Source organism: Manis pentadactyla, chromosome 1 (genome assembly GCF_030020395.1).
Source record: "Manis pentadactyla isolate mManPen7 chromosome 1, mManPen7.hap1, whole genome shotgun sequence".
In the NCBI taxonomy this organism is placed as follows: Eukaryota; Metazoa; Chordata; class Mammalia; order Pholidota; family Manidae; genus Manis; species Manis pentadactyla.
In genome coordinates this window covers 231,044,015-231,071,876 of record NC_080019.1, presented here as the reverse complement: position 1 = coordinate 231,071,876, position 27,862 = coordinate 231,044,015, and the positions used below count along the sequence as shown (strand labels likewise).

General features: G+C 45.0%; 1 protein-coding gene across 7 annotated transcripts in view; it reads right to left on the bottom strand.

Moving 5' to 3' along the window:
- Positions 1–27,862, bottom strand: part of ERC2 (ELKS/RAB6-interacting/CAST family member 2) — a 784,528-nt gene that overhangs the window by 598,404 nt on the left and 158,262 nt on the right. For all 7 annotated transcript variants that reach the window (XR_008991907.1, XM_057486391.1, XM_057486398.1 and 4 more), the window contains exon 3: positions 20,327–20,743. Coding sequence is in view for 6 of the 7 variants with exons in the window: in XM_057486391.1 (XP_057342374.1) it covers positions 20,327–20,743 (417 nt within the window). In the remaining variant the exon portion in view is untranslated. The remainder of the gene's footprint in view (positions 1–20,326; positions 20,744–27,862) is intronic.

The window sequence follows — 27,862 nt, the reverse complement described above, 5'->3', positions numbered from 1 at the left end:
AGTTTCCAATAAGGGCACAAGTACACCTGAAAAAAATAAAAAGAATTCTCATCTTTACACAAAAGGAACCAAATGAATTCCCCCCTTGTACAAGTGCCAGGCCCACAGCAGATTTTCCAACATGAGACAATCAAAGTTGAAGGAATTTCCTCGAGGAAGAAGACATATCCAAATAGCAAATTTCTTTTTTTTTTAATAAGCATATATATTGTTATTTTGTGTAGCGCAACAAATATGCATGGTTGTTAAACATGAAATTCTAGTTGCTATACTCCTGTGACAAAGGGGAAAAAAACCAGCCCACATTCAGGGTGAGGTCGTGGGAGAGCATGACGCCCCCACCGCCACCCAACCCAGCACAAAATTACTAAAATCCATAAACTTGGTGCAAAACAGGCCTGGGACATCCGGCTGGGGTGACACCACTGTGGCCAAATCTAAGGTACAGTAAGAGTTTCCCACCAGCCCAGGAAGCTATTTATTTCTAAGTTCTTCTTCACCTGCTTCTAGGGACACCTGAGGATCCAGGCTGATGAGCTACATGAAGGCACAGCTCTGCACTTTCTTTGCACATTTTATTAATACCCTTGAAAGGCTAAATGGAAAAAGCACTCTCTCTTCCAAAGTGTCCCGATGACACATAATAATACCAAGAGGGTGAAGCAGTGGTGGGTTCCCACCCTGCCCTTGCCCTGTCCCCACCATGGCACGCAGGAGGAGGATGACCGGCTCCTCTCAATTTGCCCAGCACTTTCCCAGGATTTAAACTGAACTCCCTCGGTCCTGGGCAACTGGTATGGTGGGCCATCCTACCCGTGACCGTGATGCTCCCACATCCGCCTGGCAGCATCCAGAGATGTGCTTACGCACAACACCTTGTCTTTGTAGCTCAGAGAAACATAAAACCAAGTGGAGTCTATTGACTGGACTTGGATTCAAATCCCACTCCCTCCACTTGCCAGCAGTGGAAACTTCTCTAAACCTCAGTTTCTACATCTGTAAGATAAAGATAAAAGAACATTCCTTGGGAAATTATGAGTGAAATAATGGACCCCAGTTAATCTTTCTGTTATACAAGCTATTTAGTACCACATGTATTATTTCTACCATCGTTACATTATAATCATACTTTTAACATGTTGTTTGCTAATTTCATGACCTTACCTACTAAGAACAAGTGGTGTCCCCACACCTCACAGTTGAGAACCCAAACTCTCACGGCCATAAAAATGACACTACCCAAAACAAAATCCCGATGAGGTCCTTCTTTGCAACCCAGTTAAAATGACCAATTTGGGCTCATTCGGGCCCACGGAGAACAACCCCAGAAATATACCACTTGAACTGAAAACCAGAGTTTCCTCCACCTGGTTCCCTGCCAGTGACAGCATTCTCTCCTGCTCTGTCCCTCTAGAAGAGCCCTCTGTTACCTCCAGCGTCAACACTGGTGTATCTAAATAGGCTGAGCTTTCTCCTCCTCAGTGACTGTGCAAACCCAATTCCATGTGAAACTGCAGACTCTCAAGAAAGAAAGGGAGGGGAAAGTGGAAAACTACAGGAACATTATGTAAAATGTGTTGACCCAAAGCCCAACACTAGATAAGCCAAACATGCTCACACAAACATGCTAAATTGTATGAACAGCCCTCAAGTCCAAGAAGCAAAATCCTGAAGGGGAACATACACTAGGTGCAGTGGCACATATAAAGGGGGTATCTCCTTCTCTCCAGTACCACCATGACCACCATGCCACCCTCCTTCCTTCCGTGGCAGCTGGTCTTCAACCAATCTGAGCCAGTAGGATTCCTTGATATGTCCTGACTGTGACTGCTGGACTTACATAAGCAAACCTCTTGTGCTTCTTCAATTATTTCTCCTTCACTTGGAAAGGATGGCAACATACACACAGACATTAGTGATAACTTCAAGATGAAGATGATATTTAAGGACCCTGTTTATGAAGCTAATATTCACTATTCACTAAATATGGTAATTAAACAAATGGTCTTAACCACGTTATGACCTCTGGTGAAATGATTTGCATTGCTTTTCACACAAGTTCACAAGCTTCCCAAGAAAGGTGAGATGGCAGGGCTGCCACCAGCTCATGGGGCACCTGTGTGTAAATTAGGAAAGGAAGCCCCTTCCTCAAGACATTTTACTTCCATCTGCTACAAAACTGTTGCCATATGGTTTTGCCGGAAGAAGAGACTGTTACCACTTTCTCACAAACTGTCATAATATATATGCAAATCCGTGATGTCTGCTGTGATATACCTGGTACCTAGAATTGTGCAGTACCTAAACTACGCAACTGTGCACTGGTGCTGGACAACATTCCTTTACCTTCCTAGTATCACAACACTTCAAATAAACTACCTACTTGAGATTTGCCTAAAAACTGACCTGACAATTCAGATTCAAATATTGTGTGTGTGTGTGTGTGTGTGTGATGGCATATGTGCATGTACATACTTATATATTATTTTCTAAATGAATTTTGCAAAAAAGCACAATTGTCTATGTCAGGTTAGATGACTGGCCCTAAGCTATGAGAGCAGCTGTTCTTGATACACCAGGATAAGAAATATAAAAACACAGGTTTTCATGCCAAGGCAACAATCATGATGGGAGAAAGAAAAAGGGGGTAACGTCTGGAGTCCTGGAGCAAACAGTTTAGTCCCAAGGCAAAGATATTTATTCTTATCTTGTGTAACCCAAAATTTTACTTATGGTCATAAAAATAATTGCCCCATTTCAAAATCTACCTGCTGTAGCCCAGGAGTGAAGCTGACCATGGGAGTCTCTTCTTCCTTGAATAGTTTCACACTCAACTGCCCTCACCTTCACCTTCCCTACCCTTAGAGTCTGTCCTCTAAATGAGACCATTAAAGGGTTCTCCAGGCCCAGGATAACAGGTTTTCCAAAAACAGGATCCCAGTGTCCCAAGCAATAGGAAGGCCAGACCACGAGAGCCACAGCTTAAAGAAAGTAAGTAATTTGCAAATAAAAATCTGTAAACAAGCCGATTTTGTATGGCCTTCTCTAGGTTAGGAACACAGATTCAGATATACTGCTTCTCCTTGCCCTCTTATGTCATCATTACAAGTACCAGTGACAGCAGCAGAGCAAAGAAAAGCAGATTTTTAAGGAGAGGAAAGGAAACCAGCCCAGTGAGATTCAAGTAAAGGCCAGGTGCCCTTTCGCTGCCTCAGATGGATTCCTTCCTTTCATTCTCACAACACAGAAGCTTTTTTTAGTCCCATTTTACAGAGCAGGCAGATGAGTCTCAGAGAGGTGGAACAACCTGCCTGAGGTCACACAGCTATTAATGGCAGACCATGTCTGGCTCCAAAGCCCTTGCCCTTCCGCTACGCCACACAGCCCTGGGCAGAGCTGTAATGAGTACTTCTCAAAACCTTCATGTGCCCATGGGTCCCCTGCAGATCTTGCTCCAACCCAGAGCCCTGAGATGCTGCACTTCTAACAAGCTCTCCAAAGATGCCGAGGATCTGCTAGTGGTCGGACCACACTTTGAGTAGCAAAGCTTTTGACCAGTGGTGCTCAACTGAGGACAGGGTTGCCCCCCAGGGGACCCCCGGCAATGCGTGGAGACACTCTAGTAGTCACAACTGGGCGAGGCTACTGTATCTTGTAGGAAGTCGGGGATGTTACCACATAAACATCCTGCGACTCACAGGTCAGCCCGCCGCCCCCACCAGGAGCTATCCAGCCCAGAATGGCCACAGGGACGGAGCTGGCAACACAGTCTGAGAGGTCTCAAGTTCATTTAAACTCCTCCCAAAGCTGCTGAGGGTTTGCAATCTGGCAGTTGGGTCACAGGCAGCCCCAGTATTTCAGAAAGTCTCCTGAAGAAGGTTCTATGGAAAAGCTGATGCCCTGCAGCCGATGGCTACGATATGAAGAAGTTTTATTTCCTCACAAACATTCTGCTATTATACTCAAGAAAGTCAAATCAGCTGATTACAAAGAAGGGTTTCACAAACTGCTCACAGTTTCTCTAAGGCCCTTGTTTCCTAGCACAGGGAGGTCAAAATGGAAAAGGCAAAAGATAAGTCTGTTTTTAGACACAAATCTTATAATTTCCTGTTCTGGCTGCTCACGTATTTACCCTGTCGGCCAGGATCACATGAAGCCATCTCTCATTACTCAGCATTAGGAACTGCCGCCCACCGTAGACTTCACGCTGGGGTATTGGGGTGCTCTGCACCCAGCGGCCACTCAATCCCCAAAACCCAGTAAAGAAACTCGTCATTCATCTGAATCTTTAATGTCCAGGTACCAAAAATGAATTCTATTTTAATTATATTTTTGTTTACTGAAATAACCATACTTCATGGTGGTGGTCAAAGAATCTTTAGCTGCAATATTATTTGATTACAGCATATGCTTTAGGAAGACTGCACATGTGAATATACTTTGGGGGGTAAGTTAAGGTTTGGTTAAAATCATGCAGCCTTTATTTGGGGGCAGGGAGGCGTGCTAATCCAGTCCCCAGGCTATGCATGTCCTTCTGCTTTCTCACCTTCCCAGTGACCCTCTCCTCCTCCCAGGGGACCCAGCTCGAAGGTCCCACGTTCACACAGCCCCGGTGACAGGGTCTCTGTCATCTCAGTGTCCCCCTCGAAACACAGCTTAGAGTTGAGGGCTCTGCACAGAATGGCTGAGTGAGGGACTCTCCTGCCCTTGACCTCTCAGATTCCTGGGCTCTCCCTCTTCTCTGAATACGCTCTTCTCAGTTTTTTTCATTGCTTCCCTTCCTCCTTCTCTGTCCTAAGCACAAACACGCCCAATTCTATCTCAGAGTCCTCTCTGCTTTGCACAGGCCCTTCCCTTCTTCTTACAAAAGCTTCCCAAACTGACATCCCTAGCTCCGTCTTCTGCCCTAAAACATGAGCCTGTATTTCGAATGTCAAATTCATCATTCCCTCCCCCTACCCTGCCTCCCTCATGACTGTCACCTACGCTGACAGGTCCAGCTTATCTCTGATTCTCCACCACCCTCGTCCTTTACATTCTGAGCTGCCATACGACATGGGTCCTACATCAGAGTCCTCTTTCATTCCCTTCCCAGTCTGTTCTCTTAGTTCCAACCACGAAAGATCTCCCAGACATTCAAAACTAGCTCCTGCTTAGCGGCTGCAGGGTTCTGGGGGCCACATGGGAGCCAGCTGTGCAGTGACTGTGGGCTGTAACTGCCCCACAGGAAGCCCATGACCCCCAAGGCTGCACTAGCCCCACCTACTGGCCTCCCCCCAACACACACACACACACACACACACACACACACACACACACACAGGAGGCAGGGTAAGCTGGTGGTTAGAACACAGACCCTGGGTCATGACCCCGCAAGGCTCTGGGCAGGCTAAGCTGCTTCTCTGCAGCATCATTTCTTCATCCATTTCAAGGGGCAATGCTCCCCTGGAGCTGCGGTGAGGATTACCCGAGTTACTATGTTCAGAGTGGAGAACAATGCCCGGCACAGCCTCGGCGACTGATCAGTGTTAGCCATGTGATGGCAATGACCGCAACCCACCTAGCAGGCCAAGAGCCTGGGGCAGGGCTCAGGCCATGGCACGGGCAGTACTAAGGCAGAGCGACAGCCCGGGCCCCCATCCCGTGCACTGAGGAGGACACGGCCCCATCTCCATAGCATCAGTGCCGAAGGGAAGAGCAGAGGAAATGAAAAGCCACAGGCAGATGCAGAAGTTGTAGAGAGAATAAAGCAGGCTGAGTGGGACATTGGATGCGGGGGTGTGGTGGGCTGAGTGACGGTCCCCGAAGATAGCCACCTTCTGATCCCCAAAACCTGTGCATATGCTACCTTCCATTGGCAGAAGGGACTTTGCAGATATGATCAAGTTAAGGATGCTGAGAGGAGAAGACAACCGTGAGTTCTCTGGGGGCCCACTGGGAGCGCAAAGGTCCTTATAAGAGGGAGGTGAGAGGGCCAGAGTCACAGGGGAGGAAATGTGGTGACACAAGGGGAGGTCATAGGGAGAGACCTGAAGGTGGAGGAAGGGGCCACAAGCCAGGGATTGCAGGTGGCCTCTAGAAGCTTCGAGAGGTGAGGAAACAGATTCCCCCTTAGACCCTCCAGAAGGGATGCAGGCTGCCCACTCGCTGAGCCCAGGGAAACCAATTTCAGGCTGCTGAACTCCAGCACTGCATGAGAATCAATTCATTTTGTAAAAAACTACATTTGCAGTAATTTGTTACAGCAGCAATAGGAAACTCATACAGGAACTGAGAACAACTCCCAGTATCTGGCTGGGGTTGGGAGCTCCCCGTGGTGGTGGTCAGTGAGCCAGGAACACAGCTGGGAGGAAGACGAGAAGCTTCCTTCCGAATGGGTTTCAGAGGGCCTCACCTCCCACGAGATGTTCACTAGAAAGTTATACATGTGGTGCTCGTGCTCAGGAGACAGGCCCAGACTGGGGACAGGATTTTCCACAGAACTGGTACTCAGCAGAGGTTTAGTTAGAATTTCATCTGCTTCTTATAGAAGGCTAGCTGCAGGGCTATCACCATTACTATTATATAATGGTTATGAAATGCACCAAGGCATAATTTCTTAGATAGGGAAGAGTGGGGTGGTAGAAAGATTGCAACACAAATTCGAACTCCAACATGGTAGCTGTGTTACCCTGTGAAAGTCACAACTTCTCTGTGCCTCCGTTTCCTCAACTGTAAAAGGGGGATAAATCCTAGCTGGGATTAAGTATATAATGAGTGACTGACACTTAAGCTGAACGCCCAGCACAGTGTAAGTGCTCACTAAAGGGTAGGTAAGGACTGCTTATGCACAACTCAGAAATATTTTGTTGAATTGTAAGAATTTTATGGCATCCCAGCAGTTGTAACATGTTGTCTGTTTCATGCTTTCTTTTCCCAGCCATTTCCTGCATACAGCAAACACTTTGATCACCTACGGTATCATGGAAAGATGTGCAAGACGTGGTCTCTACCCACAGGAGGCAGAAGGGTATCGGCAGTGATACACCAACAGTGAGCACCTACTGTGTACCACTGCTGCTGATATTAAAGATGAGTAAGACATGATTCCTGCTCTTGAGGAATGCACGGTCTTGAGAGGAGACAGACAGATGCCAAGAATAGTAAACTAACATTTACTGAGCCCCCTCCTATGTGCCAACCTTTACATGTGTTCATGTACTACATGTAATTCACGTATTAATGTGTGTCACATTTAAGTTTGCTCAGGCCCTGGGGACCAGACAGTTGCCACACAATGCAACCTGCTCCCTAACATTCCGAAGCAGTTACAAAGCGGGACTGGGATGCTGCAGAGAAGGTTACTCTTGAGTTTGTAAGCTCGGTGCAAACACCTCCTATGCCCTGACAAGTGACCTGTAAGACTCCCCCCACCCCAGAGAGGTTTGATTCTGAAGACAGAAATCAATGGTTTTTAAAAAGAGCACGGACTTGCTTTACCAAGAGACTAACTGATGTGAAGGTAACTCCTGCTTATCCTCACCTTTCTTCAAGGAAACACAAATAACCTTTGTTGGGCCAAGTCTCGCGCAAAGCCCTTTGCACAGGTCATTTCATCTGAGACCAAGAATAAACTCGCACGGGAGGACGGAAAGGCACTGCAGGAGAAAAAGAACACTGCTGATTAAAATTACATTGGGCCTCAATTCTTCTATGAATTTCACTGACGCTCTCAGGTCTCTTGCAAAAGCCCAGCGCTGCTATTTGGAATATGACAAGAAAGACAATCAATCCCATAAAATGATGCAGATGAGAGGGCAAAGGGAAGAACACGATTGAGATTAAAAGAGAAAGAAATCGACATACTAAGAGAACGAACAAGATTTTAAATGGGATCACAATATGAACCAGATGAGAAGCCTAAATAGAAAAGGAAAGTTTCAGAGAAAACAAATCCGAGGGAAGGAGAGGAACTGCGTGGAAGAAATGCCTAGAAGTTGTTTTGACTTTCCACAGATGAGTAGATGATACAATGGTTCTCGTTTTGAGGTCAAGTCCCCTGTGAGGTCTTGTGCACGTTCCTGAGCCGCCCTGATGATGTAATGGGACAATGTCAGCAACCACACCTCGCAGGGCTGCTCTGAGGAGCAAGGGGATGCAGCATTGAGCCCCGTGTCTGCCCCAGAGAGCCTTCTATTCAAGCAGTGGTGGTGACAATGATTTATCCCTGCTATTAAAACACCCCCCGGGACCTCCCAAGGCAAGAGTCCATGAAAACTCACACAGACCATGCCACACAGATCTCTGGGAGGCTGCTGCGACTTCAGGAAATGTGGTCATTTTAAAGCATTGTCCTGAGTCCTCTGTGCAAAAAGTAGCATATGTGTGTAAGGCAGCAAAGCGAGGGGCCAGGCTGGAAAGACAACCACAGCCTAGAAAAGCAGAGAGACAGTGAAATTCTTCAAGATCTCATGACCCCTGGAGAAGCGAGTGTCACCACCATCAGCAATCCCCACCCAGATGAGCGTCAAGTCTCCACTAAGCTCCTGGGATCAGTCTACGTGTAACAGCTGCTCAAGAGGCATCCTGAGGACACCCCTGCTCTGCAGGTTTCTAGGATGTCTCACCTTTCCAGTGTAGCACTGGCAAGGATTCAGTCATGTGCAACATTCTAGAACTAAAGCTTGAGCCCATAAAATCTACATCCTGACATGCATCAAAGGAGTATTGCAACAGAGATGGTTGGCAGGCACACTGCAGGGTACCACGGAGATACGGTAGAACCTACGTGAGTGTTGTTTCTACTGTCAAAGGCACAGTCAGGGCTTTGCCTCTTTCTGGTGGTGTGGACTCTACCAGGTAACAAAGATCTCCACTGCTTTTTGAAAGAAAGTCATGTGACAGTGGATTCCTACTTGGATGTGGATGGAAAAAGCAATCCTTACAGAAGATGGTTTGTCTAAACCAGGACTAACGTCCAGCACTCTAAAAATTGCACATAGGTGGCAAGGGAGCTCTTGATTCCAGGTTCAAGTGATTAAATTGAAAGAGGTTTTCTTTTTAGCAACTATTTAGAGAAATATGTTTCAAGTCTGGCCAAGAAATATAAAAAGAAAGTGGCACTAATAAACCCGAAAGGAGTTAAGGGGAGTGTGGCAGCTAATCTCCAGAAGGGAGACGTACACATGCTGATAACACATTTCCTTTGGAGATGACCCCTGGCCCGAGCCCGCGGCACTTGGGGAGCACGGAAACTGCCGTGCACCCCTGGGTTTCTCTGCCAGAAGAGGACTTTCCTCCGCTAATAACTTCTAAAAACATTCACTAAGTCACGCTGGCAGTCCAAATCTTCCCATCAAATCTCATTAAGTGATCAGGTTGAGTTCAAACATATACGCAGGATGAAGAGAAAACTCCAGTCTAGAGAAAATCTGGGGGGCGGGAGAAGGATAGTGAAGAAAATCCTACAGTCTGATCATAAAGTTTTGGAGCTAGGAAAAGAGGATAAAACCAGAGGTCTTAAGTGGGTCAAAAAACAAAGTTTCAGTTGCATAAAAAGCCAAATATGACTTCAGATTTTTTAGTGTGATAGGCATGAATACTGCTGCTATTTTAATATGTGCATTTCCTTGAGGCTGAGTGAGACTCTGCCTGAGGCAAGATTTTTTAATGGTAATAATAAAAATACTTAATAGTACTTAGAGTAAAGCATGTGTGGTCATGATGTTTTAAAAGGGAGAAAGAAAAGGTAATTCTGAACATCTGTACTGCATTTCTACATGATAAAACTACCATACCCCAAAATAATTCTGAAGTTTGGTGGAGCTGGGGGTGGGGGGAAGAGGTTCATGTGGAGAAATGTTTATTTAAAAAACAGAAAGGGAGACTCAAAGGCCATTTAGAGGAAAACAGGGATGACAACCTTTACTGAAAAATAAACCTGCCAATTAACAGTGAGAGTCCAGTAGCCAAAAAGTCAAGTTTATGTGTCTTCTCAGATCTGTAATTTGTTACCTGCATACATACTCCTGAGAATCAAACACCTTTTATTTTCGTAGCGGTATCTCCCAATGGCTTCTCAGATCAGAACACCACCCCAAGCCCTCCCTGCTCAGATTTATTTTCTCGGACTTGCCTCATGCCCAGCCCTACCTTTTCAGAGAGGAAGGGAAGGAGGGAGGAGGGGGAAGTCGGAGGAAGCTTCTCTCCCACCCTCGCTCTCAATCACACCCACACAGCACTTGTGTTTCTTCTCAGGTTCAATCCCCCCCACCACCATGCCTCCCCTTGGCACACCTGTTTCCTAGTTCAATACCCTGCAGGCAGTCTTTGGGTCAACAAGTACCACGTCTGGGCGGCCCTCCCCAGTGACATGGTTTCAAGCAGGTGGGACTGAAGGGATGACTGTATTAGCCACAGCCACAGGCCAGCCACCAAAGTGCGTCACTCATGCTCAGCAGTTCACAACCTGGCTGACTCTGCTCCCCAGAAGACATTCTGCACTGTCTCGAGATGCTTTGGCTGTCACAGCTGGGGAACAGGGAATGGGGAATGGTGCTACTAGCGCTGAGTGGGTGGTAGCCTGGGCCACTGCAAACACCCTGCAATGCAGAGGCCAGCCCCACCAACCAGAATTAACCTGCCCAAACCTCAACAGCACTGAGGCTGAGAAAGCCTGGGCTACACCAAGGAAGCAAAATTCCAGTAACAGGGACTCTCCCCCACAACACTAAAAATGCTCACATGGCAGGCAAGCCAGCCCACACGCCACCCAAAGAGATGAGACTGCCTCAGGGACTGAAGGAGAGGCAGAGGGTGCTCAGGGGATATCCTGGCCATCATCCTTGAGGCAGAAGGTAGGCAGTGGGGTAGGTAGGACAGGACATGTTGCCCCAGTAGAGATCGGCCAAGCAGGATGCTGACACCAGGCATTGGGTCAGCCGGCCAGGCAGGACACGTGGATCACACTCCCTGGAACGGCCAGCCTGAGCCGACAGGGGGCGGTTTCTGGTTCCAGCCCGGCCCGAGAAACAAGTCCTAGGCAACCAGGTAGGCAGCTCCTTTCCAGTGCTTACAGCCCCCCAGGCACTGCAGCCCTAATGGCCTCCTCTCGTGGAGCCCCTGCTGATCAGCAGCTCTTCTCTTCTCACTCCTCAGGAAAAGCTTTGCTGGTGGCTCCACACTCTTGTCTGCTGGCTTCCTTCTTCCTTGCCTCCATGACACGATCCTGAGAAAAACAGCATCTCAGCAGGTAACAGTCCTGACTGGGTCCTGATTAAGAACACTTTCCACAGCCAAACCTTGCACATCTATGTATGGCGCACCAACGATGACCATGTGTAAATACTTTTCACCATGACTTGTATGTACACTTTCTTTCTGAGAACACTTCCTTCACATCAGCCACAGGTTTTTAAAGCACTAATTGTGTAGTCCTAAAAAGTTCAAAAGACACAGATTTTTTTTTTTTTAAAGGAAGAGGGGGAGGAGTTGGAAGCCTGGGCTCTAACTAGGTCAAGAATTCCTAATTCTTTGGAAGTTTTGATGGCAATCTCCATTTCTCTGGGACTTTTTATAGGTTAGTTGAATGCTTCACACTCAGACCCTTTCTAACCAACACAGTTACACTCCCAATACCCCCTGCTCCTGAAAGAGCTGCAGACTTTTGTGATAATTAGCAAAACCCCAGGAGCTGGAGACTAAAGTCGCGGATCTAATAAATGCAAAAGAAAAATGTGCAACAGAAAAAAATATTGTCTCATTAAAAAAACCTCAAAACCTACATACACATAGAATTAGTAATGTCTGATACTCTAAATATAACTAACTATACATGTGCTTTTTACAAACGTTTTGTTTCAAAAACTATCTACCTATGTAAATCAGGACTGCCACATTTTTTCTTAAAGGGCCAAGTAGTACATATGTTAGGCTTTGAGTGCCAGGAAGCAAAACAGAGAATATAATATAGGTACTTACATAACCATTTCAAATTCAACCACTTAGAAAGGTAAAAACCACTCTTAGCTACCAAGTCATTTAAAAAAGGTGGTGGCCCCCGTTTGTCCAGTGGGTTATAGTTTTCAGGCTCTTAAGCAGAGTGTTTGTAACTTTTACTCTAAGTCTCTCTCATCTTGCTTTTTCTTCTTTCTACAAACTATTCATATGTAATTATATTTTTCCTTCATTAAGAAGGATTTAATTCACCCTTTATGTAAGTTACAACTGCTCTAACTATAAGGCACTCACAGGACTCACCAATCAACCACTCACAGTGGTTAATTAAGAGCCTTAATTAACACTCTATCCAAAACACTAAAGACACCCTTCCACCTATATGACAAACTGGGACCCCGAAGTTGTCCCTTCCACGTCCAAGCCCTGGGTAGGTGGGAAAGTCGACGCTGCTTTGCCAAATTTTAGCCGGTTAGAACAATGAATTGGGGCCGTGGGTAAGGGTAATGGCTCACAACTGACATGGAAAGAAACCCAAAATACCCAAAACACATTAGATAAGAAGTAAAATCAGTTTGGGGAAGCAAAGCATTTCTTTCAGGCAATGAGGTAATGATGAAGATCAAGAATTGAAAAAGAAGACAAACTTTGCACAGATGCAATGGGGAAGGTCCCCCTCTAAGCGCCTCCCATTTTTCCTTATTCTCTGCTCACACAATTTAAAATCCTAGAAATTTATGGAGGGCCTCAAGGTGCAGGGCCATTATTATTTTAAGCACTTGTTTTCATCCTCATGAGCTGCCAATGGACTGGGAATCGCCCAGATGCTGTCCTCTGCACGGTACTCTTAACCTTCCACTGCTGAGCGGCCTCACTGATTCACAGTTCCCCATTCAACAGGCCCTAAGATGCAGCAAGAAAAAAAAATCACAGAGCCCTCTGCATGTTCCCCTTTTTGGATTTACAGAGGAAATATCCCTCAGCAAGAAGTCAGAAGAACAGAATTCTACGCTCTGGTCTACTCAGGGATTGGGGGCTGAACTCCCGGACAGAACCAGAGAGTGGTTAGGACAGGTGCCTGGAGGCGGCAGGCCCAAATCTGAATCCTGGACCCATCGCTACTGCCTCTGAGAACCTGCACCCGACATGTCACCCCTGAGCTGTGGCTTCTTTGCCTGAGAGGCAGGAACCGCCCATCACAGCGTATCATTGGGAGGATGAAATGCTGGAAAATGACAAGCACAGGCTGATTTGAGTGTCCCGGTAAATGCTGCTTGTTATCACTTCTAAACTTCTCTCAGCCTCAGTTTCCTCACAGGGTTGCCGGGAGCCTCCGAGGAAATCATTAAAATGTTAGAGGCTCCATAAACCACAAGGCCTCCTCCACATGTATTATTAGCTAACGTTCCCAGCCCAAGACAGGGAGGACGTCGGGATGGCGGAGCCCCTTCCCACTGCTGGAGCTGGCGGCACCGTGCCTGGGGTAGTTCTCACCCTGACGTCTCCTCTGTGGCACACACACTGTTTTACCAAATGATGATGATGATAAATTAGGGCAGCTGCCGAAAGTCTATGCCTCACAAAGCACTTGCACCCAAAGTAGAAAAGCACAGGACCATGAGGACAGTGACCCGAGTCCCCCACCCACCCCAAGCATAGCCAGACATTCTCCCCACTCCCCTGCCCCCCAGCCCCTCACTCCCCTGCCTTGTTCTTTTCTCACCAGGCTCCAAAATGCCTGGCGCCTAATGGCTCCCTGGGGCTCCACCAGTCTCTGTTGCTGTAAAAAGCAACCAATTACACTCATTAAAATCAATATGGGGTAAAGCCTGAATCTCTCAAATTAGCATGTAGCATTCAAGCTTTAAAGAATGTATTAAGATTTAAAGATAAGGCAGATGATGCTAAATGGAAAGGAATACGCTGCCTATGTCATCAGAAATATGACGGTAAAGGTTAGGAAATCCTGCGGTCGGATGTGCTGTGATCCAGGATCCAGGGCGAGTGCTTTTCTGCAAAGATGCTTCATTGCATCCATCCTGCACAGTGTGTCTGGAGACAAGAAACCCAGGGAGAACATAGGGAAGCGGCATCAGGTTGGCAGCAACCGATGGAAATTCCATACAATCTCAAAAGATACAGCATATTCAAAACTGCGTATGCTTACTCAGAGGAGAGGCGTGAAGGAAAAGTCTGCAGCTCCCAGGGTCTCCTCTCAGGTGAGAGTGGGAGTGACAAGGCAGCACTGGGAACAGTCACCCTGCTGGGGGCTTGGTGGTCACAGACGATCAGGTGTGTGTGTGCAAACACTAACAAAAATGTGACCAACAGTCAGAAATGCCTTATGCACTGGAATGTCAGTCATTTCAACCAAATCCTCAATGTTGGTTGCCCGGCTCCACCAGGACTACATCAAACTCAACACATCCGAAGTCTTTCCTCAGCCCCTTGCTGACACCCCTCGCCCGCCCACTGACCCACCATCTACCTACCCCCAGGCCCACAGTGGTGTCTGATCTTAGGAGACCAGCTCTGTCAGGAACGCAGCCAGGCGTCAGCTCTGCACAGCATCAAAGTGCCATCGGAGGGCCTCCGGCACGCCACCCCGAGAAGCAAGAGCATGCAGGGGTGACAGGTACAGACCCTGGAGCAGAGACTCGGTGGCTCTGATCTTGGCCCCAGCATTTGCTGTGTGTGGCTGGGGACAATCACTCACCTCTTTGTGCCTCGGTTTCCTTGTCTGTATAATGACAACAGTATTTACTTAGTATAGCACCTGGCGCAGATTGAGCCACAGCAGGTGGGAGCTCTTCCTTACTGCCAACCTGAGGCCCTGAGCATGCCCTCAGACTTCCCACGGGTGCTCTCACAGCATCCCACACATGGAGGCTCAATGCAAGCCTGATGACGTCCAGCACATTTTCAAAAAGGTGAGAGAGAACTTCCAGTTACGGTTACCCTCAACCTCCTACCCCTCTCCATGCACAGAGCAAAGCCAAAGTGAACATAAAGGAACATGGCACTTGTCAATCATAAAGAACCTTTCCAAAATTAGCAAAATAAATCACAGGGCACATTCCCTAGCTGTTTTTTAACTGTTTTTTCCCCCCCACTCTTTCAAATATTTACTGGGCACCTACAGGCAATATTTGAGGCCTGGGAATACTGATGGAAGGTACCGGTCAGGTAAGCAACTAACTATTAAAATAGGGAACAACTGTTAGGTTCTATTATATATACAGGAAACAAGTCTTGCAAAAGAAAGGACATAAAATGTCGTGCTCATGTAGTCACTGGAGCTTGGGAGCATTTTCTGTGATAAGCTTTTGTTTCTGTTGGCAGAAATAGAATGTATTGAACCTAGAGTGTCAGAATTGGAAATGCCTGTGTCAGCAAAACCATAGCTCATGGCAGATTGATCACAGCAGACGTGTGCGTTAAAGAGAAAGAGGCCGTATGGTTTTGAGCTGGGAAGGTGGGGAGACTAGGGTGTAGTTTCGAAATTCAGGCAAAGATTATACAGGGAGGTCTGAGCCATCAGTAAAAGATTTATGAGCTCAAGAACATCTCAGTCCCAGGCTTTGCCTTGATGCATCTCCCACTGGCTTGGGGACAACTGGACAAATAAACAAGGAGGCCCAGGATACACATTGCTTCACCCTCCTCCTCCCCCTGCCCCAGACCCCTGTGTGGAGAGAAGCCCAGGCCCAGACCCCTGGGAGTTTTACTCAACCTGGGTTTGTAGCAATAGTGGCCCCTAATGACGCACATGTTCTTGTCCCCCTGCTACCCAAGAATCGCAAGCTGCCCAAGGAGATGGACAGGCAAGTCCGAGGAAAACATTCCCTCCCCTTCCAATGCCTTACAGTGCAATGACTCCAAACACTGCTGTCTTCTCAGGACCAGCCAACTGTACAAGGATCCTGCTCTGTAAACTCACTTTTCTTTAATGAGATCAGCAGTATTTTGGGTACTTGATGGCTAAAACCTTTACACGGAACAGTACGTTCTCTGCAAAAAACCCTAGACAACGTGGTAAACTATTACCCCATCAAACTATGTCTTATCAAATCAACCTGGACGTAAAAGCTTCAAACGACACTGGCAAGGAACGCCGCGTTTCAGCCAACCCTTCAGCTTACATCAGCGCATCAGCTGTGGTGCTGGGGCAATGGTTTTGGTCTTCCAAATAAGTTGAGATCATAATCTTTTTGTTGTTTCCTGACACGCAAAGAAGTGGTTTCACCCTCAGCCTTTTCCAGACCAGGGAAAGATAACAAGACACTAAAGTAACCCAACCCTCCCCGTGTGTAACTCCTGCTGACTGGGAATCTCCTGAAACAACAGGCTAATTAAGCAAGGCCAGTATTTCTGCAGATGGGGGTCCTATGAAGCCAACACCTCTGCTTAAAAATGAATCATAAACCCACCAGGACCCCATTCCCCAGCATCATTCCACCGAGCCCCTTCTGTGTGGAACCGTGCAAAGTGAAAAAGAAATTGGAATTTTTAAATCCTGTTTTAGATTCATTTAAATTAATGGAGGCCAGGCCACCTCTTTATTCAAGTTGGGTTGCTCTTACTGCTTCAATACCAAAGCAATTGGTTACATTTTCCCACAAAACAACAATAAAACTAAAAAATACCCTGACAGAAAAATATGCTGAAACTCAGTAGAGAACACAGAAACAGCTTGCAACAAGTTCTGCCTTCTAGAATATCTAATGGAGGAAATTATCCAGTTATTTGGCCATGAGAAACAACTATTTGTACATCGTTACCTATTTTGCAGATTTTTGTGATATACAAAATTAAAAGCACAATTTTTGTTTTCTAGCAGAGCTTTTTTCCAATGGAGTTTACAAAGAACACCAGTGCAGCATGAGGAAAGTGAGTCAAATCAGTCTGAGAAGCTCTTCCTTTCCTAGTTCGCATCTTGGAAATGACAGGTGACATTTACATACGCAAGATCTGGGAAGTCTTGCAATAAACTCCACAGAATGCAGTGTTTTCAAAGCTTCACTTGGCCCTGCAGCCTTTTTCCTCCCATAACACCCATCAGCTCCCAAAAGGGCTGCTCTGCAGAGCACACTTAGAGAAAGATTTTTCTAGAAAAGGGACATGATGAAAATGATTAACAGCTGAGACTCTAGAGTCAGCCTGATTCAAATATCAGCCTCACCACTTGTTAGCTGGGGGGCATTAGACAAGCTTCTTTTCATCCCTTGTCCCGTAGTTCCCCCAGGTAAGATGGCATCATCAGAGAACCTACCTCTGCAGCGTGGGTGTTTCCATATGACTGGATCCGTCCTCTGAGAGCCTCATGTGGCCTGTTCCTTTTCTGTCATTAAGGTCTCAGTTCACAATGTCACCCCCTCCAAGAAGCCTTCCCTGACCACCCAATAGGAAGTCATCCCCCCACCAGGCCACTAGGTCTTCATCCTCTTTCTCATGATACTTGTCTGCTTAACTATCAAGTTGTCTGCTTCACTCCAATAGAACATAAGTGACATGAAATCCAACTTTATCAGTTACCATCTCTCTATCCTAAAACTGATCATCAATAAGCATTCACTGAATGGACAGATGAAAAGAATGAATTAATTAAAAAATGAGGTGGTTGTGAAAATTAAATACAAATCACTGTAAAGCACCCTTCATAGTGCCTGTCACATCCACATCCATCCAGATGCTGTTATGAAAGCTTTTGATGAATGACGAGTGGTTATGGCCCTTATGACCATAATTCTTGCACTATTTAACTTACATCTTCTTACTATACTATGCGTAAACATTTCTTGGTATTTTTTAGAGGTGTGTTGGTGAATGGGGTTTCTGGGGTGAAGTGGGGGTAGCATTTGCTGACTTCCATGGTGTAAATACTTCCACCATGACCAATTTCAAGCTATCAATGGTTTAAAAGGAAGCTCACAAAATTCCTGAAAATGTAATAAATGGTTCTCACAAACCAGTATAATCCTTCTGGGGAGGGTCCTTATAGGCCTCCAACTCTTATTTGTTGAGCTCAAGTTTAAAATGAGATTTTTATAAAGGCACACCTGTTCCACGTTCTCCCTTCTTGATGAGCTGAGGTAGGAGCTGCCCACTGACTTTCATCTGATGCCTGAGAAAACCAGCTGGATGTGTTGGGCTAAACTTCAGGACCACTCTTTGTGGGCCTTAGACTGATGTTTAAAGCCCTGAGGAGCATGATATATTTCCACCCAGACCACTGTGAGGGCCAACTAACCTTAAAAAACACAAACTGAATCGTGTATATTCATTTATATGGAGGTGTGCGCACAATGGAATCAAGGCACCATCTTAGGGGCTACCAATGAGCTGAATGTAATAACACAAGGAGAGTGACTCTACCCTGCCTACAGTCCCCAGCATGGAGTGAAGATCAATGCTAAGATCAATGTTATCTGGCATCCCAGCCTTGCTGTACATGCAACATGAACCATGGACACCCAAAATAAAGCAGGGGCATTTTTCAACTATAGCAATCTACTAACCACAATTTTGAGATAACACAACCAAAACTTCAAAATACAGTCAACTCCACGTGCAAGTGATAACATACCAGTAATTACTTCTTCTCTTCTGTAAGCTAATCAGAAAGTCTATGGAGTCAGGCAGGAAGAGATTAGTTTCTGCTCCACTGGACTAGCCATCTATTGCTGGGTAACAAATTACCTCAAAATTCAGCAGCTTCAAACAGCGCACATTGATTATCGCGCAGTTTCTGCGGATCAGGAGTCCAGGCACAGCTGATCTGGGTCCTCTGCTTCACAGTATCCCAGAAAGCCTCAGCCAAGCCAGAGCCTGCCGTCTCATCTGAAGGTCCGACTGGGGAAGGATCCACTTCCGAGCTCACTAAGTGGCTGCTGGCACTTGGCAGATCTTTACGGCTGTTGGAGTGAGGGTCTCAGCTTCTCGCTGGGTGTTGGCTGGAAGCCACCCTCAGTTCTTTCCTGCATGGGCCTCTCCCACTTGGCAGCTTTGCTTCATCGAAGCACACAAGTTGGGAAAGCAAGAGAGTCCACTAACGGTCTTACGTACCCCAATCATAGAGTGACAGTGGCATCCATTACCCTCTCCCTAGTCTATAGTTTAGAACCAAATCGCTAGGTCCAGGCTATACTCTAGGGGAGGGAGTTATGCAAGGGTGTAAATTCCACCTTAGAAGTCTGCCCACCACATTTGGCCTCTTGGAACATGGATGGAAGTCCAGGCCCAACAAAACATCTCTCTAACCACCTGATCACGCAAGTAAGCCATGTGATTTGCCAAGCACGTTGCTAAGGTCTTGTAAATACAAAACAAGGGAGAAAAGGCCTGGAGGACACTGAGTCTGAAGATACAAAAGTCTGCTCAGATGGTCTAAGCAAATACAATCTACATCAGAGAGAGCTTCCGGGAGTGTCTGCATTAGCAAGTCCCAACGCAGAGGCCAAGGCTTTCTAAACAACCAAATACGTGACTTGCATGAAGGGTGGCCCTTCTGAACAGGTATATAAAGCCAAGAAATCGAGCTTGGTCTGGAAGCAAATATCTTTTGGAATTTTTATTTATTGCTATAGAATATTTTTAAAATACATTTAATACCATTTTACTGCTTTTGTATTTCCACACAGTGAGATCTGTGTTTCCCACAGCTTTTTATCTGTGTGGTGCTTTTGAGATCCATATATGCCGTCGTGGCAATGAATTGCTGTAAACATTTCAAACCTTGGCTGCCACTCGCATTTTTCCTAAGCTCTATCCAAGCACGTATTCTGAGATATCTAAGCATCCCAAAATTCAGCGGTGGTGGCCGTCCGGAGAGGCTGCTTCTCAAAGACTCTGACTGCTTTAATCCCCTAAGTGCACAACGCCTGCTCAGAAACCTGTAGCCCTCTGTCCTAGACAAATGAAAATGCAAACAAAGCTTATCTTAAACCTAAAAGTTCAAAACTGGTCTGCATATTTTACCATTATTTCTAGAAATACCCGCACGCTTTTACTTTCTGCAAATCCTGCCCCCAATTGAGCAATAAAAAGATTTGGGTTCATTGCTTTACTAATCACCTATTTGCTTTGCAAATTTAGAGAGTCCGACATTCAATACACATCTAAAACTCAAATGCTGTAGTTAAAAGATGCTGACATGTGCTGTATATGCTTGGATCCTGAACACACGTTGAATAATAGTGGAACATGTGTGTGGTGGGCAGAGAAAACAACTAATGCAGTTTAAAGGCGATAAGCAGAGAGGAAAGGTTATAAAACAGATGACAGATAATTTTGTTACGAAGGTTGTAGACATCTTCCAACCTGTAAAAATAACTTGGTAACTTACTTTAACTTGTAAAATATGGCTTTGGGGAAATAGAGTGAAGGTCCTTACCTCTCTAAGGTGTATGTTTTCCTTCTCCTTCTGGTCTAAAATCACTTCTAGGTGGCTGACCTGAGACTCAGCCTCCGCCATGCGCCGTGTCCGTTCGTTGTCGTCCTCGAGGCTTTTGGACGGCAAGCCTTTGCTTTGCAACATCTCGAGCAGCTTTTTAATCGACTCGTCTCGGGCATTGAGGGTCTGTTTCTGCGTTTCAATTCTCAGCTCCATCTCCTCCAGGGTCTTCCTCAGAAGGAACAGCTCCTTGGCCTGTCTGTCGTGCTCGGCCTGGAGCCGCCGGAAGTTCTCCTCGGTCAGCTCGATGGTGAAGTGCTCGGCTCCACGGCTGCCGCTCTCTTGCTGCAGGAGGTGGTTGAGGTCTCTCTGGGTCCGCAGCTCATCCTGCAGGGCCTGGATTGTCAACTGCAGGTGCTGCAAAAAGACAGGCGGAGCAGGAGAGGACAAAGAAGGGGAAGAAGTCAGTGGAAATGCCAAACGCTGCTGGCTGCTGCCACACTATGAAGATGGAATGTTAATCATGAGGTCCAGAGGGCCAGCCGGGAAGTCCTCCAGGGTGACTCCGGGAGCATGGGACAGCACATGGAGGGGGGAAATTAATTCAGTGATGCTTTCTGAATGTCTTAGGGGAAGAGAAATGCACACATACACAGAACCAGTATATTAGTGTCAGTCACAAGGGAAACTATACATTTACAGAGGTTTTAATATACAAAGTGAAAAGGGTTAGAGGGGAACTTTCACAAACACACCTTCTTTACACCCGAAATGCTCCAGACTCAGTATTCCTTATTTCCTAAGGTGTGGTTCGTTCTACCGTCCATTATTTTTCATGATAAATTCATTTCCATTTAAAAGCGAAAATAATAGCATCCACTACAAGTAGACACAAACAAGGACTTTGTTTTTTCACAAATCAAGCTGTGACTAGGTTTAGTAAACAGGATTACTGCATCTGCAAGCAGAAGGGAACAAATGCAGACGGAGACACACACACTCAAATGCACAAGGAGGTGAAGCCGAGAGATCAAACAAGCTGCAAAGAGTGGACAAACCTTGGTTCTTCGGGCATCCAGCAACTGAACAGCATGGGAAATGAAAAAGAATGAGGCAAAAATCAACACAAAGCAAAGTCCAGTGCAAGCAAAGGATATTCAACAGAAAGAATCAACATAAAATACTTCCACAGAGAAAAAAAAAAGAAAAAAAAATCTGTTATTACAGCAAAGGCCCATAAGCTACACAGAATCTATAGCATTGATGTCTGATAAATGTGATATAAAAAGGAAAAAAAAAAGCAAACATGTGGTTTATACCACCTTTTGTTTTCCTAAACCCCACTGACCAAGGAATTCAAAGTCTCAGGTGTTATTACCAGGGAGGAAAGTGCAACACTCCCGAAGTGCCCACACATTATTCCAGGTTACAATTTTAACCCAAATAAGAGCGAAAGCACCAAAGAAACAAAATAGTTGTTGACTGGAAGGAAAGAAACCCTTGCATGAAGATGGTAGGTTATTCAGCACCACCTTCACCACTGCACCAACCCCCAGATGGCCAAAGCAGGCAGCCACAAGCCTGAAGGCATTTTGTCCTAGGAACAAACCAGGAGCTTCCAAAACAGCAGTCACTCACTCATCCCAAACACCTAACAGACCAGAAGTAACACTAAGCAAGGGACTCTAAACAGACCTAAAAGCATCGCTCCCATCTGCAGGGAACTCATGGTATTAGGAGGCATGGATGGTATAGAACATTTCTCAGCCATATAAATATGGGAGCTGCCCACATTTTGAAATCTTTCTGAATTCCTACGGCTGACACCCAGGGGTGCTGAGATCTTTCTCAGTGTGGCCTACATCCAGAAACTAGCACTGGGCGACTTTACCCCAGGAGCACCCACTGAGAAACCCCCAGAGACCTGGGACAAAAGACTTTCTCATCTCCATGCCACAGTGGCTCACAGGGTACTGACATGGAGTTAACAAACCAGTATGTGTTTAATAATGGTGATTATGGGTTCTTTTTAATATAGTTCACTCCTGTAAAGTGTAAGATTCAGTGCTTTTTCATACATTCACTAAGTTGTGCAACCGTCAACACAATAAATTTTAGAACGCTTTCATCAACCCAAAAAGAAATCTGCACCCTGTAGCAATCACTCCTCTCCCCCTCCTCCCTATCTCCTGGCCCTAGCAACCACTGATTTACTTCCTGTCTTTGGGTATTTGCCTATTCTGGACATTTCCTATCAACGGAATCATGCAGTAAGTGGTTTCTTTCACTCGGCACTTTTTCAAGGTTCATCCATGTTGTAGCATGTATCTGGATTTCATTCATTTTGTAGATGAGTGTCATTCCATTATGGGGACATCCCACATTGTATTTATCCATTCATCAGTTGATTCGCACACAAATATTCACACATTAGTCATGGTAGCCAAAAAGTAGAAACAACCTATATGTCAACTGACTGATGAATGAGTAAATAAAATATGGTATACCCATACAATGGACTATTATTTAGCCATACAAAGCAATCAAGTACTGATGCACACTGCAACATGGATGAACCTTGAAAACATTATACCATGTGAAAGAAGCCAGTCACAACAGACCACATGTCATATGATTCCATTGATATGAAACGTCCAGAATAACAAATCCTTAGACAGAAAATAAGTCGGTGATTGCCAGGGGTTGGGGTGGAGAGAAACACTCCTAAAGGGTATAGTGTTTCTATCTGAGGTGATGAAAATGATCTGGATTAGACAGTGGTCTTCACTATTTGCAACTTTGTGAATAGACTAAAAACCAATGTTTTACATGCTAGATGGAGAAACTGCATGGTCACAAAAAACATGAGGTTATAAGGTAATATGACCTCCCTCCATGAGCAACTCCATGCCTAAACCACATCAAACCAAAGTCCACAGGAGTTTCAACATTCCAGTCCACTGACTGGCTCCTGCCAAACTTCTTGGAAGCAAAGACTACAACCCTCTTCAAGTCATTCAAATATTCTTGATGATGGCGTATCTTTTTTCCGAACTTAAGTATAACTGACATACAATATCCTGTTAGGTTTCCAGTGTGCATCACAGTGAGTCAGTATTTTAATACATTATGAAATCATTGTCACGATAAGTCTACCATTTACCATCTGTAACTATACAAAGTTATTACAATATTATTGACTATATTCTCCATGCTGTATAGTGTATCCCCATGACTTATTTATTTTATAGCTGGAAGTTTGTACCTCTTAATTCCCTTCAGCTCCCCAACCCGTCCCATCAATTTACATTCCCACCAGCAGTGTATGAAGGCTCTCTTTTCTCTTCCTGCTCTCCAACACTTGTTATTTTCTGTCTTTTTTAAACTAGCCAATCCAACAGCTGTGAGTGGTTTTCATTTGTATTTCCCTGGTGATTAGTGATATTAGCATCTTTTCATATGCTTGTTGGCCAATTGTATGCCTTCTTTGCAAAAAGGTCTATTTGAGTCCTCTGCCCATTTTTACATCAGGTTGCTTTTTATATTAAGTTGCATAAGGTCTTCGTGTATTTTGGATATTAACCCCTTACGTACATCAGATGCATGATCAGCAAATATATCCTCCCATACAGCAGATTATCTTTCCATTTTGTTGAGGGTTTCCTTGGCTCTACAGAAGCACTTCGGTATGATATAATCCCATGGGTTTATTTTAGCTTTTGTTGCCCTTGCCTGAGGAAACCAGTCCAAAAAAACATTGCCAAGACTGACATCAAAGAGCTTACTGCCTATGTTTTCTTCTGGGAGTTTTGTGGTTTCAGGTCTTACATTCAAGTCTTTAATCCATTTTGGACTTATTTTTTATATGGTGTAAGACAGTGATCCAGTTTCATTCTTTTGCGTGCAGCTATCCAATTATCCCAGCACCATATATTGAAGAGACTGTTTCCCCCACTGTATATTCTTGCCTCCTTATCATGGATTAATTGACCATATATGAGAGGGTTTATTTCTGGGCTTTCTATTCCATACCATCGATCTACATGTCTGGTTTTGTGCCAGTACCATACTGTTTTGATCACTGTGACTTTGTATAGTTTGAATCTCAGAGTGTGATTCCTCCAGCTTTGTAATTTTTTCTCAGTATTGCTTGGTTATTTGGGGTCTTTTGTGGTTCCACACAAACTGTGGATTCCTTCTTCTAGTTCAGTGAAAAATGACATTGTTATTTTGATGGGGATTGCACTGAATCTGTTTGTTTATTGCTTTGGACAATATGAACATTTTTACAATATTAATTCTTCCTATCCATGAGCATGAAATATCTTTCCATTTACCTATGTTGTCTTCACTATCTTTCATCAATGTCTTATACAGTTATAAGAGTACAGGTCTTTTACCTCCTCAGTTAGATTTATTCATAGGTATTTTATTCTTTTTGATGCAACTGTAATTAGGATTGTTTTCGCAATTGCTCTTTCTGATAGCTCATTATTAGTATATAGAAATGCAACTGATGCGTGTTAATTTTGTATCATGTGACTTCACTGAATTCATTTATTGGTGCTAATAGTGTTTTGTGGCATCTTTAAGATCTTGTATATACACTACCATGTCATTTGCGAATAATGACACTTTGACTTCTTCCTTTCCAATTTGGATACCTTTTATTTCTTTTTCTTGCCTAACTGCTATGGCCAAGATTTCCAATACTGTGTTGAATTAAAGGGGAAAGGGCAGGCATCGTGGTATAAGCCCTAAGAGTTTTTCTTTTTTCTTTTTGTAATTCAAGTGCCTGAGTTAAGCTCTGATTGCCAAAGCACCCACTTCAGTGACGGCTATCTCAAATAAACACATCACCAGCCACACAACTAGGAACAGAACCAAACCACCTCCTTCCAGGGGAGGCTCCTTCGCTTTAGAGATCTTGGTTGATCTAAATAAGTGACCATTTGGGCCACTGTTTTCTCTCTTTCCATGCTTTAAATTCCCACTCTTATGGCTTACATTCACCAATAAAAAGAAAGTCCATAAAACCCTGGCCCCCACCCAGTAAAAGCAGAATCCCAGGCCCATGTGCACTCTCTCTCTGTCTCTCTTCCTATAACCTCACTGTGGGGTCCCATGTGTGCTGTGTAATAGATAGGCCCTGTAAGCAATACACCTATGTTTTTTCAGAGTTTCCTGATGGGTATTTCTGAAGGACATCTTGCAATCATAAAAAGAACCACAAGGGCCAGTCCAACCACAGCACTGGTTATTGATAGGCTGAGACTGGCAAAAAAAGATTTCTAAGACAATCCAAGTTTATTTGGAGACAAACATGATGAATTAGGATAATCAAACTGGAAATCATATTTTCTGAGAGTGACCAAAATAAGATGGGTTTTTTATGTGGTTCATGGACTGACCAGAAGGGAATTCCAAAGAAAAATTGCCAAAATGTTTTTAAGAGAGACAGCAGCTTTGGAAGACAGCTCTATAAGGGGGCTGACCTTTTGGATGGGCAAGTTGCTTATTATTCTGATCCTTCATCTCCACACATGCAAAGTGGGGACAATCGTGGTACATACCTCATAGGGCTCCTGTGAGGAATAACTAAGAGAATGCATCATGTACCAGGTTTGAGAGCAAAGGGAGGGAGGGCGTTTGGGAGAAAAAACAGAAGGAAGGCAAGTAAAAGAGAAGAATGAGAGGCAGACAGGAAGGAAGGCAGGCAGGAGAGAGGGATGGAGGGAAAATAAGCCCATTTATGCACTCAGGATACATCTACCCAGCGTCTCCCTCAGACTCACGAACTATCAAAAAAGAAAGGAGAATGAATGGTCCCTTCTCACAGTCTACATGGACAAGGAAACTGATCATAGCAATACTATGAGGCTTAGAACAGAAATCAGAGCCAGGGAGCTGGAAATTCAGAGAGGATGGAACCCAGGCTAGAGATGTGGGGAAAAACACTCCAAAGCGAGAGTACCACTGAGCGGCATCTCGAAGAGCAAGTAAGAGTCACCCTGGGAAGAGCGACAGAAAGACAGGAGAAGGTACAAGAGCCCAAAGGCAAAGGTGGACCAGTACTTACCGTGTGCCATACATCATTTTTTGATGTAAGCTTTTCTAGTCCCGATAAGCGCCCTGTGAAGTAGCCACTGTGATGACCTCCATCTACTGGCCAAGAAAATGGAGAAGCAAGATGGTCACCCAGCGAGGTAAGTAACACAACCAGATGTTCATCCAGCCAGTCTGACCCCAACACCCCTGCTCAAACCACTATAGCGTCAAGTCTCTGAACGGCACCAATACTTCAGGATGGCTAGAGAAAAGAATGCAGGGACAGGGGAGGACTGAGAGCAGACAGGTAGGCAATTATGGCAGCCACAGCAAGTCTCAAAACTAGGAATTAGTCACCCTCAGGAACCAACCTGGTCCTCACCGAGAGGCTGTCATGATGGATGCTTCCAGGCTGAACATTTATTAAGCAAAATCTCCCAGGTAGCCATCTTATCAGTCACTAAATGACTTCAGCATGAACAAACACAACCTGATAATCTAAGCACTAAAATTTAGTGCTCAAAAATTTATCACACCCATGTATTGTTTAGTTTTCATTCTCTTTTAAGACATTTAAATTAAAGCAGGAATCTCCTTGTTCCTGAAAAGGGATTCTTGAGCAGAATACATGTGCAAGTATGGAGTTTTGATCATCCCCTGCATCATATACTGGAGGATGGAGAGGGGATTTGAAGTAATCTCTTCCTCTCCCTCATTGTTCTATTTTTAAGAAATTCAACTCACCTCAATCAAGTTTAAAAACTCATTTACCAGATGCCACCTCTAATTCGGTATTTTATATAGACAACTTCAGTTTTAAAATACAAAAGCAGCACTTTTAATGAATAATTCACTTAAAAGTATATCCCGTCTGTGCCTCAGGTTCCTCACCTGTAAAATGGGGAGAGTAATAGTTCGTACTACAGGGGGTTCTTGCGAGTCAATACATATAAAGCTCCAGGAAGTACCAAGTACAGATTAATCACATCTATCAGTCAGGATATGTTAGCATCTCCTGTCATGGCAACAAAAACCTATATTCTGAGAGACATAACCCACTTGACACCCTGATGGCATGGAATCCCAGCTCTCAGAGCTCAAGGAGACCTACAAGATTAGCTTGGGAACCTCATTTTACAAATAAGAAAATCAGATCACACAGGCCCAAGAGCATCACACTGCTAAAGCCTGGGGTCCTGGACTCCACCCAGGTGTGTATTACAATAACCCTAAGTGTAGACAAAAATGGGGCAGCTTCTCACTTTAACAACACAGGAAATGGCAGGACTGTCTCTTACAGGGAGGATGAGAGCGGCCCTACATCACTTCACTTACACATCACTGGGTCCCATCCAGTAGTCAAATAGCACAGGACACTCCAAGGACAATGTACTGAGACGTCCCATCTAAATCCTTGGAACCCAACTGTTGGCCTAGTAGAAGACAAACTCAGTAAGCACCAGCTTGAGAAGATCAGGATGCAAGTGA